General features: G+C 38.5%; 1 protein-coding gene across 4 annotated transcripts; it reads left to right on the top strand.

The window, feature by feature from the left end:
- The first annotated feature begins 1,448 nt into the window (after positions 1–1,448).
- On the top strand, positions 1,449–16,702 carry LOC122567910 (golgin subfamily A member 6-like protein 22). Of its 4 annotated transcripts, XM_043727061.1 has the most exons (13): positions 1,451–1,770; positions 8,219–8,257; positions 8,912–9,136; positions 9,684–9,772; positions 9,928–10,220; positions 12,664–12,702; positions 12,794–12,838; positions 12,916–13,782; positions 14,101–14,170; positions 14,434–14,649; positions 14,735–14,978; positions 15,444–15,666; positions 16,054–16,702. In XM_043727061.1, exons 1-12 carry the CDS (start codon positions 1,696–1,698, stop codon positions 15,624–15,626), a joined length of 2,385 nt encoding a protein of 794 aa, XP_043582996.1. In that variant the 5' UTR covers positions 1,451–1,695; the 3' UTR covers positions 15,627–15,666; positions 16,054–16,702. The 4 variants fall into 4 exon arrangements, with proteins under 4 accessions (XP_043582998.1, XP_043582997.1, XP_043582996.1 ...); XM_043727060.1 differs by having other exon boundaries at positions 15,444–16,702; XM_043727062.1 differs by lacking the exon at positions 8,912–9,136 and having other exon boundaries at positions 1,450–1,770; positions 15,444–16,702.
- Positions 16,703–17,556: the final 854 nt, after the last annotated feature.

Raw genomic sequence — 17,556 nt, 5'->3', positions numbered from 1 at the left:
ATATAAAGTTGTTGGAATAAACACTATTCTATACCTGTTAATTCAGTGTAATTTCAGTTGAACCACCCCTATTATCGTAACAGAAATCAGGGGATCGATCATTTCGTGGCGTCGATTATTTAATCGTAACGGGAATTTACGACTCCCGTTGACGTGCCTTCTCGCGATCGCGTCTCTCCGCGAATGGTCGACGAAACACCATTTCTTTCTAAAACAGGTAAAATTTTCTTTTGTTTTTTTTTTTCATTTCTTTAATAAATATTCATAAAAAGGGAATCACCTCCGATTTTGATAATTTTTAATATATTGTCAAGGTCATCATCCTGAATAGCGTCGTAAAAATCTTAGTTGGGGGTTTTACACAAGTTTACACAAAAATATATAATTTTCTGGACGCTATTTACGAACAATATTTAAGAGAGTGTGAATAACCAAGATTTTGTTTAGGTAACCCGGATCTAATCCAAACTCATTTCTCATTAATTTTATTAGGTCTTGATTCCATAAGATTAGATTTTTCTCGGAATGTAGATGAGCGGGTATCCACGCTTTTACTTATCAATACAGGTAGTATCAATAAGTGAAACGATTACTATTTATACCTTTTGTGTAAATTTTCTTTTGGCAATAAATTTTTAATAAACGGCGATCTCCAACCAAAATCTTCCTGACACTATTCAGAGTGATGATTTTGCAACATATTAAAAAATGTTAGCTTCCCATTTCACTAAACCTTCCCAATGAAAGAACCAGCTATATTTTTAGAGAACTTCGTAGACGAGGGTATTTTCGCATCTTTATTCAAAAGCGTAGATTCCACCCAAACAGGTTATAAACAGAAACAAGTTGCTCTTTGTAATAAAGGATTAGGATTTGATCCAACTGCAGAACTTAGCGCAAAACATTGGCTAATTGCCAATAATATCTGACATAATATAACACATAATCGCAGATACGACGTATTGTTAAGTAAATAAACATAAAATTGAAAGTAATTTTTATGTAATTCATATTGTGAGACAATAAAAGACAGATAAAAGACAGATAAAAGACAGATAAAAGAAAAAAGTGCGTAGATTTACGCAGATAAACGGGAGTCTATTCATTCGCTAATAAAGATTGGCATTCGCTTTTCATTAAAGTGTATTATTTAATTTATTGACATTTAAGTATTTAGCAGGTTTAAATGTCAATAAATTAGAAATCTGGCAAAGATAACATGAAAAGGGGGATAAGAGAGAAAAGAAAAGAAGGAATCATGGAAGAGAACATTAAAAGAGGGCTGTCAGCTGCAACCTTAACACAATTCTATTTTTTTCGATGCATTAGGCCGTGTGCCGAAAATGACGCAATTAAAGTGGTGACCGCGAGAGGAGGCGACGTACGTATACGTATACGTAAAATTCGCTCCCTCTCGTGCGTGTACCGAAGGAAAGAGAAAGATGGATCGAAGTGGGGTGGAACGATCATAGTAGAAGCTGAAGAAGAGTCTCGGCGAACGGATAGAATCGTACGTACCTTCATCGTGGCTGCAGTGGTGGATCTTTCACTCTGGTGCGCACGTTAACAGATTACGACAGATAGCAACCGTACGTGCAGCAATTCGTTTGTCGACAAGAGTTCAACGAAAGGTACACGTAGCACCGACGAACGAGCGAATTTTTAACCGAAAAGAAAAACGAACTGAAAGGAAAAATGGTGTACGAGAGCGACTTCTATACAACCCGACGACCCTACTCACGGCCTCTCGTTTCGTCCTACAGCATCACGGTCAGTATACATGGGATTGTTGAAAGAGCGGGATGAAGTATGTCTTAATAATGTTTTGCTGGATGGCACTAACGTCGAATAAGAGCGTCGAGTGTAACTCGGAAACACTTTAACCGAACCACCCTTGTTCGGACTTTTCTCGATCCGGAGTCAACGTTTTGTTTCTCAGAAAATTTCTGTCAAATTTTCGAAGATATTTGTATGCGCGGCAGTTTCACGTTTGCTAACATATTATATTTGCAAAATCGATAAAATTGCGAAACATTGGCTCTTTAACGATCGAAAGATCGACACTCCTTGATTACCCGTTCGTTTGCGAAATCGATCAACGACAGGCACGATATCAACCACGATACAAATACGATCTAAACGAATCGTTATTGCTGTCGGCGGATCGAGTTCGATGCATTTCGAAGTCTCTACTTCCACACTGTATTCCGATCAATACTGTTATTCGTTGTTATCACTTTTGTCATTGTTATTACTGTTATTGTTTAACAGTTTTTTGATCCTCGAAACATGCACTCGGTGTCTCCAAGAAATCAAATAAATATTTAATACGAGTCAATTACACGATTATTGTTAGTAGAACCTACACACTTGAATTAATATGCAAACTTGACAAGTATATCAGTTAAAAAGAGTTAAACGTATAACTGCACGGTAATAACTTCCAGTTTACGGAATTAATTTTACCTGCACCAAATAAGCTCTGACACGAGTTACCCGTCGACTTAAACGGACGGAAAAAAATTACTTGTTGAATGATTTGTTTTCAAGACACCCTCGTTGTGCCCGTTTTGAATCTGTTTTGTATGTATATGTTACGCCCTATAGTAACCAGGGTTTCATCGGCTATGTATCAATTGTACTTATTGTTTCATGTGCCTGTTTGTGTCAATTCTTCAAATATTAAATCGAGATGAGAGATATTTTCGATCCGAAATAGAATTTACCTACAGAGGAGACAAATAATAAAATTCGCAAAAGTCTTTGTAAACTTTTACTTGAGATTGACAATTATTACATTACGACGGTTATTTTTATTGTGAAATAAAAAAATTGAAAATCGAAGTGATTTGCGAGTAGGGGAATTAGAGAAAAGCCTATTCATAGCGGTGCAGCCATTTTCCGGGACTTCGTCGCGTTAAACTTAGATGCCGTACGACCCGGCAAATTTTGGATCCGTGAACACGAAAACGTATATGGGCTGACAAATCTATCATATGACAAAAACCAACTGAACAGAGTATATTTAAAGATGCAAATGAACGAATTGTACAAATGTAACTGAGTGATAAGTTTGGACAGAATCAGTAACAGAAGGAATCATTTATCGAGAAATAATAGTGAAATCTTGTTGTAACAACGTGTTATAGTCGTAGTGACTTCTTCGGCAGTTTAGATTATTGGGCTGTTCCATTGTTGATCATGCATCCATCAATGGTACCGTTAAAAGCTGACCTAAATACTTAACTCCTCGGTAATTCTAATTATGTTCGAGAGATCTTCACCGAGGCCTCTAACTCGAGCATCTCGAACGATTTCAATGACAAAGAGGTTGACGAAACAACACGCCGACGAGGAAACATCTTTCGATGGTTGAAGATGTTATTAAAACATTTTCCGTCTTTCTCCGTTTCAGTAGAGGGGATTTGTGAGCATCGGTGTTGCGTTACTCTGCCCTAATTTAGACTCCCGACGAACCAACGACGTTGACTCCCACCACAAAAGTTAAAATTCGTCACGGAAATTCATACATGATTTCTAGTGACCATACTTGCTTCCCAGATTTTGTGTCGCAGCAGTTCATATTTCTCATTGTTTCGTGACTATTGCTCAAACTGCTCGCAATTAGAATCGGTAATATAACTTGATATCTATTTTTATCGAACGTCGTTCCAGTCTAACGAAATGGACAGAGAAAAAGAGAATCCTCTTCTTCTTGCGTTGTATTTAGATCTTAAAATAACGATTCCTCCGCATGTAGGAAGAGGGGTAATTAGACAGACCGTGTCTTTTGTGACACTTTCGTGATGATTAAGAGAGAGAGAATAAACATAATTTTTATGGAAAGTTGCACGAGCTTTCGCACGAAAATATTTAAAGCGAAAGAAAATCCTGCAGCACGAATGAATGTATTTGTAGAGATGATATAAGGAGGGGTTGCGCCGTAAAAAATCTCGATCGACATCAACGATTCGGAATGTGCGGAGGCGAATATGGGGGCGCGAGATGTTGCGTTCCTTGTATACCATTCACGATGCTTTGATCTATTTTTACACAAGGATAAGAAACATATACTGTGGCAGAAAATAATATCGCGTCAAGAATCAACGCGGGGAAGAGAAAGAAGATAATATTTATACTCTCTTTATACTCCAGAGTAACTGTCATGACACACGCACGATTTTTAAACAGAAATGTCATGACTTTTACTAGTATAATATCAGCGATCGATACACATAGCATAGCGATAATACGGAAGAATGGTGTGGAAGTGAAGATATCGAAAGGAACAAAGTTTTTGATCGACGCTCGACGACGAAAGAGAAAACGATGTCGAATAAGACAAGGAAGCAATTGAATGGGGCAGAAGTTAAACGCATCTCGAACCTGATGAAATTTACAGAAGCAGGACTACTTTCCGTGGGAAAAAGTGCCGTTTGTTCCACGACCATCCCTGGTACCAGAACCATTCACCGTTTGGGGACGCAAGAAACAAGATCCAAAAAAAGAATTTTATCAATACGTTACCCTGAAGGACAAGGAGGGTGTTGTGCGTGGTAAAAATCCCGCGAGAGAAGACCATACTCGACAGTTGGTGGATGGTGGGGCAGTGTCAAAGGTCAGCCTGGACGCCACGACTGAACTGGCAACTAAGGGTCACGTTTTCGAGAAAGGAGTGCTTTCTAGACAACTAGCTACTAAAAGACATATCGTTCCTCCCGCTAGTGGTCGTACTAAGATACTGATGGCACTCCAAACGCCCTCTTGGTACCGATTTTAACAACACCGTTAAGACGAGTAAATGACGTTTGATTGGAAACAAATGATATCGTTTTGTAAAAAGATAATCTAAGAATTCGACACGACTGATAGATATTTTAATATCCTGCTTCATAGAACTTGGAATTAATTCAGTGATGAATATAAGGACGATTAATTTTGGTCGGTTTAGAAATTTTTTTACTAGTCTTTACTCTTCTTTCTTTGAATTTTATCTTGGCATTTCCATAGAGCGACATTCTCACAAAGATTAGAGTTTTATAATCGACGATATACTCGTAATAGCTCAAATCTTTCCCTTTTGTACAAATTTTGCACGAACCTGATACTTTCGTGTTATTTCTTTTTTAGCCCATACAGATATACATATACACAGACAAACATCTTGTTTTCCATAACCATGAACGACTATGGAAATTATGGATTGCTGCTTTATACATATACTACCGTTGCTTTAATTTTCGTTTTCTTGTTCGTTTACTTTGTATGCACATCGAACAAATAAAGTGTTTCGATTTCGAAAAGCGTGTTTACTGGATTCATTACTACTCAAGATACGTTTATCTAAACGCATTAAGTTGAAGACCTTGAGTCGACCAATACCCTGTTATATAATATACAATAATATCGTATCTCAGTGATATTGTTTGTGGAAAGAAGGAGGAAACCGATTAAGAATACATTTGTGCTATAGTACTATCGACGTCTAGGTCATGAACTTATTTCATATCGGTATTGCAGATAGTTGGAAGATTAAACTTTCTATTAAGCTTAAATATCGATGCAGGTGAGCAAAGTTGAAAGAGAGTATGACCAAAAGTTTTAGGTCGAAAGCTAAAGTTGAAACGAGACACCGAGATGCACTCGTGCATATGAGCGAAGAATACGAACATAACGTAGACACTATTACATTACGTTATCCATGTGTTTCTTGGCAAAGGCTAATTTAGTTGCTCAACGTTGCACTCTAGAGTGTCCTGAATATCTCGGCAAGGAGACATTATTAATGCATACGTGTACCGCTCTACGTTTATAATTGGCCCGCACGTTGTGTGTCTACAGATCGATATATGTATTATCACAAAATATCTTAGCGATCCCTTTACTTTTTTCTTTCGCATTTTAACATACGTAGTTATATCGTAGATTCAAACAATATAACCCGAATCTTAACGTTCTCAATCTCCAAAAAGTCCACCCACCGCTTCGTCTGAATTCTTAAAAGTAACATTGGCAACGATCAACGATTAATGGATCGTGCCTCGTTTTAAGCGTTTTAATCGATATTTCAATGATAACGATCAAACTACACGAGGCAAGATGAATCGGACGAAGTACCGGTTGTATTTTTTATTCCATTAATACTATACCGTGATACGCGATACGTCCTTTTCTCCAGTACATGTTATTCCAAAACGGAGAACAGAGCCAGTGAAAATACAGTTTCAAACGGGTAAAATACAGGAATGACAGAACGATTACGCAAAACGTTTGATTCAAAATTCAATAAAAATTAAAAAATCAATGACCCGCAACAAATCAAACTGCAAATATTTAAGATGCAATGGAATCCGCTCGCGAAGCTTATAATTTTTTAACTTGGGAACTTCCATGATTACTCCACAAAAAAAAAAAAAAGAAAAAAGAAATCGTAACGTTTGATCCATTTTTGCTGTTCGATCGCGTTGCTTCGCGACTCACGAGACACGCGATAAACACAGCATATAGAGAGAAAAGTGCGATATGTGATCAAGATGTTTTAGTAAAAAAAATGAAAAAGTTCTGTTCTCCGGAAATGCCTGTTCTCCACATTGTTGACCTTGTGTAACCCGAATCTGTAGACGCCTCGGCATTATGTGGTCCGTGACTATCCGGAAACCGGGGTGAGGGCTGCTCAAGAGCAGTACAGCTATGCCTACACCAACACCAGCTCATCGAGTTCCTCCTCCTCTACGGATCCGTACTCGTACAGCCGCCGTCCGCAGAGGACTAGCTACACCGAAGAGAACGTCGTCAAGAGGGAGAGCGGACCGTACGGATCGTATTCGACCGAGAGGTCATCTAGGACATCGAGTGGTGGCGGTCCTGGAAGCTATCATTCCTCTTACGAGTCCCACACTTCCGGTCGTTTACCTGGCGGTACCACTTACCGCCATTTCTCCTATCGCGTCTAAATTCCCGACCGGATGGCCTTCGATATTTTCGTTTCACCGATTTTGATCAAAGAACGATTTAACATTGAATTTCAATTACATCTTCAACATCTAAGTTATATAGATATGAACATTGATTTTGGTGAAACGAAAGAACCGTTGACTTACGTTTTTAATTACTTACTCGAATCTATTCGAAGCTTCATCGAAGCGAATCAATTCGGACGAAGTATATAATTCGATAGGAGGACGAGGTTCAGGTTTTTTCTTTTATTTGCATCGTTTAAATATCGCCGCTATACGGTATTTGTAGCAACACGTACTACTTATATTATATTACTGTGAAAACGAATTTTGTAGCTGTACTTAAATGTTTCGTAGACGCGATAATTATAGACCACCGTTAAATACATTGCATTAATAGCTAAACGACACACTGAATATTGTAACGATGGTTATGTGAATCTTTGTTTCGATTTAAATAATAAATTCGAAAGTACCGCTTTACTTATTTCGTGCAATATTTGATTGACTTTGTTCGATGGATCCAACGTGTAGGATTTGTTTCGTAGTTATCGATTCTTTCTACTTATCAATTGTACGTGTGGGAGTGTTTTTTTTTTGCTTTCGCATAGCAAATCAAGAGTTTTATATCCGTGCAAGCATAGTTTCATTTCTTCTAGCGTGTGCAATGATAGTGTGAATTAATGAAAGAGAACGCATTAGTATCTTTGCGATCAAAATAAAATTATAAAGATAACTCGTCAGTATGTCAACTATATTCGAATATAATGCGAACGTTCACTTTTGTGTATCAAACTGCTAACTGTGACTAACATCTAAACCCATCTCAATAGACACACAACGCGACAATCGGCCAAATTACTTGTTACAAATGATCGAAAATTCATTACAACTGTCGTAGCATTACTTCTTTTCCGTCAAAGGTACACTTTTCCTTGCTTTTCCTTCTTCCCGTTACGTATCGCTTTCTATCGAGAGAATACATGATCGATTCGACCGATGATCACTATTTGATAATACGCACGTGTGTAAACAAGGAAATAAAGGAATAAATAAAGAGAAACATAAAAGAGAGTGCCGAAAAGGATACTATACTGCAAACGTTACTAACTGGCTGTTGTTCTTCTTCTTTCTATTTATTCTGCTTCCTACGTGACTCCTCGTCCCCTGCCGCTGCTGGATTGCGCCCGATATCGTCGAAAATCGATTAAATGAAACACAAAACATACATCTTTATAAATACAACTGAAACGGAACCGCAGGACCGGCCGATTACCTTACCGATCTCCACGATTCTTCAGGTAAGTAGCATGGAATTGACGCTAATGGACAAGAAACTAGCTCGCTTGCGAAAATGTTCACAGAAAGTGTTGAATTGCAAATGCGAAATGCGGCAAGTTCGATTTTTTCTTATTTTGTTAAACGACGCTTTTCTGCTTATTTCATCCGCACTATTAAACCATCACTCGATCGTTACGTCGATCGCTGGAATTTGGCCGAACTGGCTCCTCTTCGATTAACCAAACTCATCATCTATCGCTATTCATTTTCGTAAATCAAGGAAAATATAGAAACGTGCACGCGTTCATCGATTCTTCTTACAATTAGCACGATCGCACACAGGTAAATGCTTTACTATATCTAGTTATCATCGAAACAGCTGGAACATTGCTGCACGTAGCGATCACGGTAATCGTGATTATGTATCTAATCGATTGCCTACTGTGCTCTGCTGCTAATCGCTCGAACGAATTTATGGAAACGAATGAGGAACAGAAAAGAAAAAGGGAGAAAGGGAGAGAGAAAGAAGGCGAGAATGAGAAAGATCGTTAACGCTTAAATGGAGCTAGTGCTAGCTTAAGAAGAGTACGCTTGTGAGAAGCTAATTGTCGCTGATGCCGCTGGGAACGTAACAATTAGTCGACGTATTAGTAAAGCAGAGTTCGTGCCTCTAGTTGAGAAGCATTCCTCGCATGCCATACGTGGCTCATAAACGGCTCGTGACTGTAATCCACCTGCCGTACCATACCGTGTACCATGGCGGCAGTCTGATACCGATAAGAGTTCATGCGCGCGTACGTCCCAGCGTCCTTGCAGCTGAGATCAACAGGATACGCAACCTGACAAGACCCTCGACCGAATCCTACACGGAAAAGTATCTTCGATCCAAGGATCACATCGTAAGTCTGCCACGTTTCTCGTGATATCTGTTCAGTGAAAAACAGCGTCATCATTCGTGGCCATTAGCATGAGCGTCATCCAGTCATCATCCATGTCATCGATCGTATTACACCGATCATTGTCGTCATCGTGTCTCTTCACGATTTCAACTCGTCTTCGACACGCAACATCTGGCATCCTTGTTCGGCGGAATCGCGTCGTCTTTTTAATGGACATCTCGAGAAATGTAGAGCTTTTACACTCCTATGATCGATACTTGACGAGTCGCACTTGACTCTGCGAGCATTGTTAATTCTTCGAACAGCCTGTACGAATTTCGTGTTTGGAGGACTACGCTCGGAGCATGCTTAACACCTGAAATTCATAACTTCGTATCGTATCTTTGTCGCGTCTCTTCATTTCAGAATATAGAATTTAATCCAATAGAGTCGGTCAACTGGATTAACCGAATAACGAACAAATCGTAGTAGATATATATATATATAATTCCTCTCGTAAGAGAGTGGTCCTTCGTTCGACGTATATTTTACGTGTCTCTCTTCACAGTACTTCGACGACGAGGCGAGGGAAATACGTGCGAGAGTGGATTCTCTTCTTCGACGAGTTCACGTCTTCATTCCACGAGCCGTAGCAAGGTATTTAAGCAGCGATTGTTATGCGGTTAGAACGAAAATGAAAGCGATTCTAGAGCACGATTCTAAGCATTTGTTAGACGATCGAATCGCGTAGCGATCGATATTCCGAAATATATCATTTGACGGCACGATAATACGAACCGTTTAATTTTTAGCGACTTCGCGGAAGAGATAATACCAGAACGTATGGGCAGCGGGGATTACGTCCGCCGATTAATCTCTGGGAAGCACAACGCGAAGAAAGACACGATAGAGCCGATTTCCTGGTATGATGTACCCGATCGAGGTAACTTCGGTAATCTGGCTTGCGTTAAATATGTCGCCGGCAAGCCACAATCGGTCAGGAAACCCTACTTCAAGGTTGCTGATTTACGTCCTTCGGACGTCAAAAACGATGTCAATTTTCTGAGTTACTACAGCAAGAACCGCGAGGCGGCGGCTAACGCCTGTGAGTAATTTCGATATACCGACGCGACGCCACCATTATGTATACTTAATGCAACGACGGTTACGAAAACCATAACTGACAATCGGACACGAACGACACGTATGACGTTTCGAGAAAAGAAAAACTCTCGAGTGCACTAGCTTTCCTTTGCGATCGACGTCTATATGAAACAGACGATACAAATCAACCAATAATTTACTGAATTCGAACACGAAATATGTAGAAACAATAAGAATACGTAGTAGTACGTTATAGCGGGAAAGTTTAATGCGCGAATGACGCTAATTATCTCTCTCGAAATATGACGTGCAATTATAAATGCAAAGCGATTTCTTACTATCCGATATTGATAAAAAAGAAAAAGAATTAGAATGTCATTTGGCATTAATCTCCCTCGCACTCTGTTATCACATATATCTTAAAGAAAATTTTGGAAAATAAAAGCGGCCATGTGACGCCGTTGTGTGTACGTTTTTTTGGTTTTTTCTTTCCCGCTCGGTTTTCTACTTTTTCTTCTCTTTTTTGGATGGATTGCCATTGATCCGCTCTATCTGACAATTTTTGCTGTGCTGTGTTATTCTTATATTTTAGCGTATTTTTCCTCGTTCGTTACGTAGTTTCCTCTTTATCTTTTTTTTCCTAGTATTTTGTTCGTGGCTGTACATTTCTGTTATATTATATATATACATATATGTATATTGTGTCTAATGAAACATGTATGTAGCGACGAAGGTGTGAGACAGAACATTGTTTTTTTCCTCGTCTATGCTGCATCAAACGGTTCCGTACGTTTTTCTTTTCTTACTTTGTTCATCTTCATCATCACCGCGCACATTAACGGAATAAACGGCAATCACGACGATACGCGGTTTGAAACTGGAAACCGAAAAGAAAGCAAGATTTTGCACGAAGACAAACTTCAGTATCAGGCAGAATCGGATGACTGGGACACGTACACGCGGGTAAAAATGGCAGAGAAGAACCAGTTCGGCTTTTTTCAACGTTTCAGGCAAAGGATGGAGGGATCGAGTTCCAGAGCTATACGAAGATCCAACAAAAAACAAAAAGAAGGAGGAGGAAGTGAAAGAAAACGAGACACCCGCAGAGGAGTGACTACGCTCGCGTTAAATATCGTTCCACTTTTTAAATCTACGAAACTACCGCCTTTTAATTTGGGAACGCACGTTCCCGCTTCTATACAAAGATGACTCGCGCAACATGTTCTTTATTCTAAGATCGATCGCGTGTGAAAATCTTTACCGAAAGTATTTCTGCCCGAGGTAAAAACCCGAGACTGATAGTCGAGTATCTCATTGAAAGTTAGACACGTCTGTGTTGACTTAATTCGATTTCTATGAATGATCGTAATTTCGTAATAGCAGTTACGAGTAATCGTTTGTATCGTTCTGTTTGAGCAAAATTTCATTTCTTTGAGAAATTTCTACGCCCGATTCGAGTAATCTGTAATTATATTGGATGTTAATACGATGTTCATTATTTCGTTCGACCTTGCCAGAAAATGTCCAAATAAATTAAGCATAACCGATGATTAAAACAGCACCGTGAATTGTTCCCCTTGCACAAAAATCGGGAAATTAGAAGAAGTGGCTTAGCAGTGAATGCATTGCTTCGAGGTAAGATTCCTTACGTGCTTTACCTACATTTCTAATAATTAGGCCGGCTGACATTTTGTTTCTGAAGTGAAGTTGAGTGGTTTTCGGTTGTTGAAAAGAAACATTAATTTTAATAGTAACAGTAACGACACTGTAACGACAAGAACGATATCACAGTATCGTACAATCTTGCATCAAAAGGGACGAAAGAGTCTCGCACGAGTTGATTTCGTGCTACGAGCGCTATCTAAATATAATCCTAATGAAAATGTAATTTGTAACACAAACGAACGTGAAATTCCCATCGGAGAAGCAAATGCTACTCAAGTTGAAACATGTTAAGTATAAACTGTGTGTTTTTATTCATTGTCCATCGTATTACGATCATCGTTACCACGTATGTATAATCGGAGACAAACGCAAAACCGAGATAAAACGAGGACAACAATCCGATTCATCGTTTCTGCAAATCGTATTACGTCGTAATATTTCGTCGTAAGAGGAAATATCATAAACCGCAGAAATAATTTCATCGCCGATATTCTCGTATTCAAAGTTCTTTAATATTCTAATTCATTGGTCGCACACCATCGTATGTGTAAATATTAATTTGCTTTATCTTTGTAAAGCATCCTATCTGTGTCGATAGGATATGGTGAATTAACAAATACGTTTTGTATCGTAACACACTTCCCAAATATTGCCCTGGCTAACGTTTTAATCGCAGCTTTACTGCGCGTTTTCACTCGTGTTTATTTCAGATACAGAAATATAGCCTCGCAGGAATCTTGATCGTTAACTGAATATTTACGTTTCGTATTATTCTATAGCGCCAGATGTGCCGATGACGGAAAGAGAATTACGGAAGGGTCAGTAATATTTCTCACTAACTTTCGTCGATAACTGCAACCTGTACATGTTATTTCGTTGTCCTTGTTCACGTAGTTTGACAAATTTTAGCGCGAGCGTTGCAACCTGATTTGGATGAATCAACGCTGAGGAAAGGTACGATTCTTCTTGAAATTCCAAGTGTTCATGTTCCATAAAAACATGACATCGTGATCGTTCCATGTGTCTTGTAGAAGTTAAAACAGATAAAGAAACGGAATCAAAGCCAGAAAAGAAACGTGGATTTAAGCGAGGAAAAGCGGAAACGAAGGGAACAGAGGACGAAGCAACCAAAGCTTCGACATTACAATCTGTAAAGGAGCCAGAACCGGTAAAAGAAACTCAATCTAAACCGGAAACTATAAAAGAGGCTGAATTTGCACCAGAAATTGCAAAACAACCCGAACCCTTGCAAGAATCCGAACTCAGCAAACAACCAGAACCTGAAAAAGCACCTAAATCCGCGAGAAAAGTCAAACCTATGAAAGAGCCGGAACCTGTGAAAGAAGCGAAACCTTCGAAGGAACCTGAACCTGCGAAAGAACTGGAACTTGCGAAGGATCCGGAACCTACGAAGGAACTGGAACCTGCCAAGGAACCGGAGTCTTTGAAGGAACCGGAGCCTGTGAAGGAACCGGAGTCTGTGGAGGAGCCGGAACCTGTGAAGGAAGTGGAACTTGCGAAAGAAGTAGAACCTGCGGAGCAAGCAGAGCCCGTGAAACTATCAGAACCGGAATTGGAAGCTATAAAAGAGCCCGTGAAAGAATCCGAATCCATGAAGGAAGCGGAATCTGTGAAGGAACCTGAGCCACTTGGAGAACCTACGAAATCGTTAGAACCGGAATTAAACTCGGAAAATCCAGCGGAATCTATACAGGGATCGCAAGCGATTACGGAAGCCCTGCAAGAGTCAGAATCAGAAGCAGTTCAAGGGCCGCAACCGATATCCGAGCTAGAAACCAATCAAGAATCTGTGCTGAAAGCAAGTTCAGAACCTCAAACTACAGAAGGTGTAAGTGAGTCGGACGAAACAGACGAAAAGAAGGCGACAAATAAAGTTGGTATGTTGATCCGAAAAAGAAGTTGCCTAAGAATTGATTAAAAAAATTGTAGGTAGACATACCGAGTCAGCTGGCGAGTATAAAATGTAACCAGATGATTATGATTATTATTATAGTGTACAATGATTCCCAAATCTATTTTATGTTGCATGATATTCGTTTTGTATCGTATATAATTTCTTTGTTCGGTCTTTGAAAACGTACCGTAATGTATTGTGCGCGAGATGTTGCACAAATAAAAGTTGGTCGATTTAAAATTAGAATATTTAAGCAAGGAAAATTTTGATCGACCAGTTAATGAGAAGATTTTAATTTCAGTGAAACATGACAAGGAAGAGGCGGTTAAAAGAATAGAGGAATACCTTGTTAAAGCTGTTGAGGAGGCAAGGTGCGTAGTTTTTAGTAAAATTGGCACGTATCGGTAGTTACGATATTATGTAAGAAGCGGGACTGTTGGCGAAACGATTAACATCATAACATTGAACTCGACCAGGTAACCTGCTAATCGATTTACAATCGACATACTAACCAAAATTTCAACCTCTGTCGAACTGAAATCGTAATTGAGCTGGCGGGACACGGGTGTCTAATAATGACGTTATAATCGAGCATTGAAAATATTTCATGTGATCCTTCGATGATTTGTTATAGGACTGAGGAAGAAAAGAAACAGGCTGCCGAGGAAGAAATAGCAAAACTCGAAGCGGATGAGATGAAAGCATGGGAAGCATTGCAGGTAGCGCAGGAACGTTTGGCGCATCTTGACGAAATTGTCGAACAAGAAAAAGCCGAAGCTGAAAGAAAAGTCGAGGAGGCGAAAATCGAGGCTAATCGATTGGAAACCGAAAGAATACTTGAGGAAGAAAGGTATAATTTATGCATTAGAGCAAGATATGTGTTTTTGAATTGTGAATCGCGTACGATGTAACTGATGCATAATTTTGTACATTAGGAAAATAGCAGAAGCTAGAACAACGGCTATGTTGAAGGAACAGGAGCGAATGATCATAGAGGAAGAGCTCGAGAAGGCTCGTGACCAAGAGGAAACAGAGATAAGGTTAGCGAATGTTACGTTCGAGGATCCAGACGAAGTGAAAGACATCGAACATTTTCACGACGATGTGATAACCAGCGATATCACTGATCAAGAAAGGGAAGAGAGGCTCTGTGATCCAGTTACAGATGACGATACGAGGGTAAATACCAATTTCAACAACTAACAACGTCTCGACAATTCATGAGTAACGATTAACCCGCAACTACTCGCAGCTTCCTTGCAACTGCAACTAGTGGCAACTCAGTCCTAACTACAACTACTGACTACTGATTACTGATTACTGACTATTGATTAGTGATTAGTGATTAGTGATTAGTGATTACTGACTACTGACCACTCTCTGCACTAAGATATCCTTTTTATACCAGAGTTTTTGGTATTACTACAACGTACACGCGCTTTACAGCTGTTGATGCAAGATGGTCAAGTACATCTTTCTTAATTTCCCAATGTCCTAAAGATCTACGGGATTATGTCCTATCGGAATTATCCATTCCTCCCGACCTATCAGCACTTTTATTGCTTTCTACCTGTTTCAACGGTTTTTCCTCGATACTACATATAATATTAATATTATATCTTATTTTTACTATTTTCTACGAAGGTTGAAGATGATGTGCAAGAAGAAGAACGTTTTGAGATGGCACAAGATCCTTTCGTCGAGGAACCAGAAGGAGCGGAAAGCAAACCTGTAACTGGCGGGAATGCCGTCGAAGAATCGCCAAACATCGAAGAAGTAACGTCTGGTGGAGAAGAGAGTTTCGAATGGGCTGAAGAAGATGCTTAAAAACTTCTCAGAAATTACGTCTCCTCCTTACAAACATTAGGTACATGCTATCATTGTCGCGTTCCGAGTATTACCATTGCATCTCATTAAATCGCGCATAAGAATAGGATGAACATTTGTCAATTTCGGGTATCGTCAAACGTCGTTCTATTTAAATCATTTTAAGTCTTTTTTTCTCCTTTATCTGCTTCAAACTATCTGCATGTATTGTTAATGCGTACGTATGGTTTATTGCTGTCGAGACAGAACCACCGAATCGAGAATGAATGTCGATTTTTGTTGGTTTGTCTATAACAACGACTTTATAGTTAAATATCATATGAAAATGATCCTCTCAATGAACTTTACATTACTATATTTATTTAACATTACGTCCATCATCAAGCGATTTTATATTATATTCTTACATGTAGATCTAATTGTATAGATCACAAATACAGATATGCAAATAGAGCGGCAGAGATACGAGAAAGGAAAAGGAAAAGCAAGGGAACGAGGAAACGAAAAAGAAAAGGAAAAAGGAAATGATTATTTACTTCCCAGGCGAAGAAATTGCTTAGTGAATGTTCCAATTATATAGAGTATAGAGACTATTGTATAATATCGTCGTATTTATTTCCTGTAATTTATCTTCCTGTATACGCTTATTCTAACATTTCACTTAATCGATATCAGAGAATGCTTTCCTAGGTCTTACGTAACGTATAAATAATGTATACTACAATTGCGAATGAAAACGAGTATGTAAGAAATTATTAATTTCATATCGGTTATGCTGGAAATGAAAAATCAACAGAATTTTATAATAACTATGCAAAATTAAATAATTAAATAATTATGCAAAATATCACTATATAATATTATAAAATGTTTTGAATGGTAGCCTTTTTAGCGTGTTTTTTTTACGGAGAAAACCAAAAATATGTGGTGAACAACATATATATATCTATCAATTGTCATGATGTTCCTACACTATATTCACACAGTGCTTTTCGTATTTCTACGCACGCTCTGTATATTCACATAATATTTATTTCCATTACACCTCTATAACAATAAAAATTAACAAACGAGTATTTGAGAAGGATGTATTATTATCACCTTCACATTTCCCTTTATTCACATCTGTCCATTTCTACGTACATCTATCATCTATAAGACTGTCGAAACTTCAAAACTGACTTTTTTTGTAACTTCAAGTCCTACGTCGAATATGAACATTGGCAATTTATTTATTTTTACGGTAAATCCTGATTGCGTAAAATAGAGAAAATGAAAACATGGTAGAACGAAACAGTCTCTAAATATTACGAAACGAGTACGAAAACAAAGTATGCGAATTAGGATAATTCGTTAAATCGTTTTATACCTGTTGAAGTTTATATCGGAATAGAATAAAGAGGAACCAGTAGATGAATGTATAATAGAAATATATTTAAGTAAGTATAAGTACAATGTATGCTAGTTCAGGTCCGCACCCTGGCAGCGTTACTTTATAATAGAGCTCCGAAGCCAGAACATTTTCTTTTGTAACTCCAAGTCCTATGCTAAATGCCTATGTTTATAATACTAGTTTGTACCTTCTTATCATTATCTTTACCTAAACTTCATCTCCAATATTATTATTCTTTTAATCGATGTTAAAAAAATAAATGCCACAATTATAAGGTCAACAACAATCGCGTATATCTCGACCTTCGTCGATATTACATAATACTGGACAAATCTATGTTAAAAAACACATACATACATACATTTTCTAGTACATTGTGAGTATCGATAGCGGATCATAATTTCTTCAGGATTAACGCTAGCCAGAGGGCGGAACACGAGATACGATCATCGGACGTTATCATATTTATATGCGACTCTAGAATCACGTCAAGCGTCAAGCATCAAGGAAAAATGGTATTTAATTAAAAGAAAAAAT

Source organism: Bombus pyrosoma, linkage group LG5 (genome assembly GCF_014825855.1).
Source record: "Bombus pyrosoma isolate SC7728 linkage group LG5, ASM1482585v1, whole genome shotgun sequence".
NCBI classification, from domain to species: domain Eukaryota; kingdom Metazoa; phylum Arthropoda; class Insecta; order Hymenoptera; family Apidae; genus Bombus; species Bombus pyrosoma.
This window is presented reverse-complemented; position numbering and strand designations above follow the sequence as displayed.

What these genes read in the sequence shown, in the direction of transcription:
- LOC122567910 (XM_043727061.1), top strand. Translation starts at nt 1,696, where the DNA reads ATGGTGTACGAGAGCGACTTCTATACAACCCGACGACCCTACTCACGG. An exon ending in CGAGGCGGCGGCTAACGCCT is followed by an intron (nt 10,221 to 12,663) that starts GTGAGTAATTTC and finishes ATTATTCTATAG; the next exon opens with CGCCAGATGTGCCGATGACG. An exon ending in GAAGGCGACAAATAAAGTTG is followed by an intron (nt 13,783 to 14,100) that starts GTATGTTGATCC and finishes TTTTAATTTCAG; the next exon opens with TGAAACATGACAAGGAAGAG.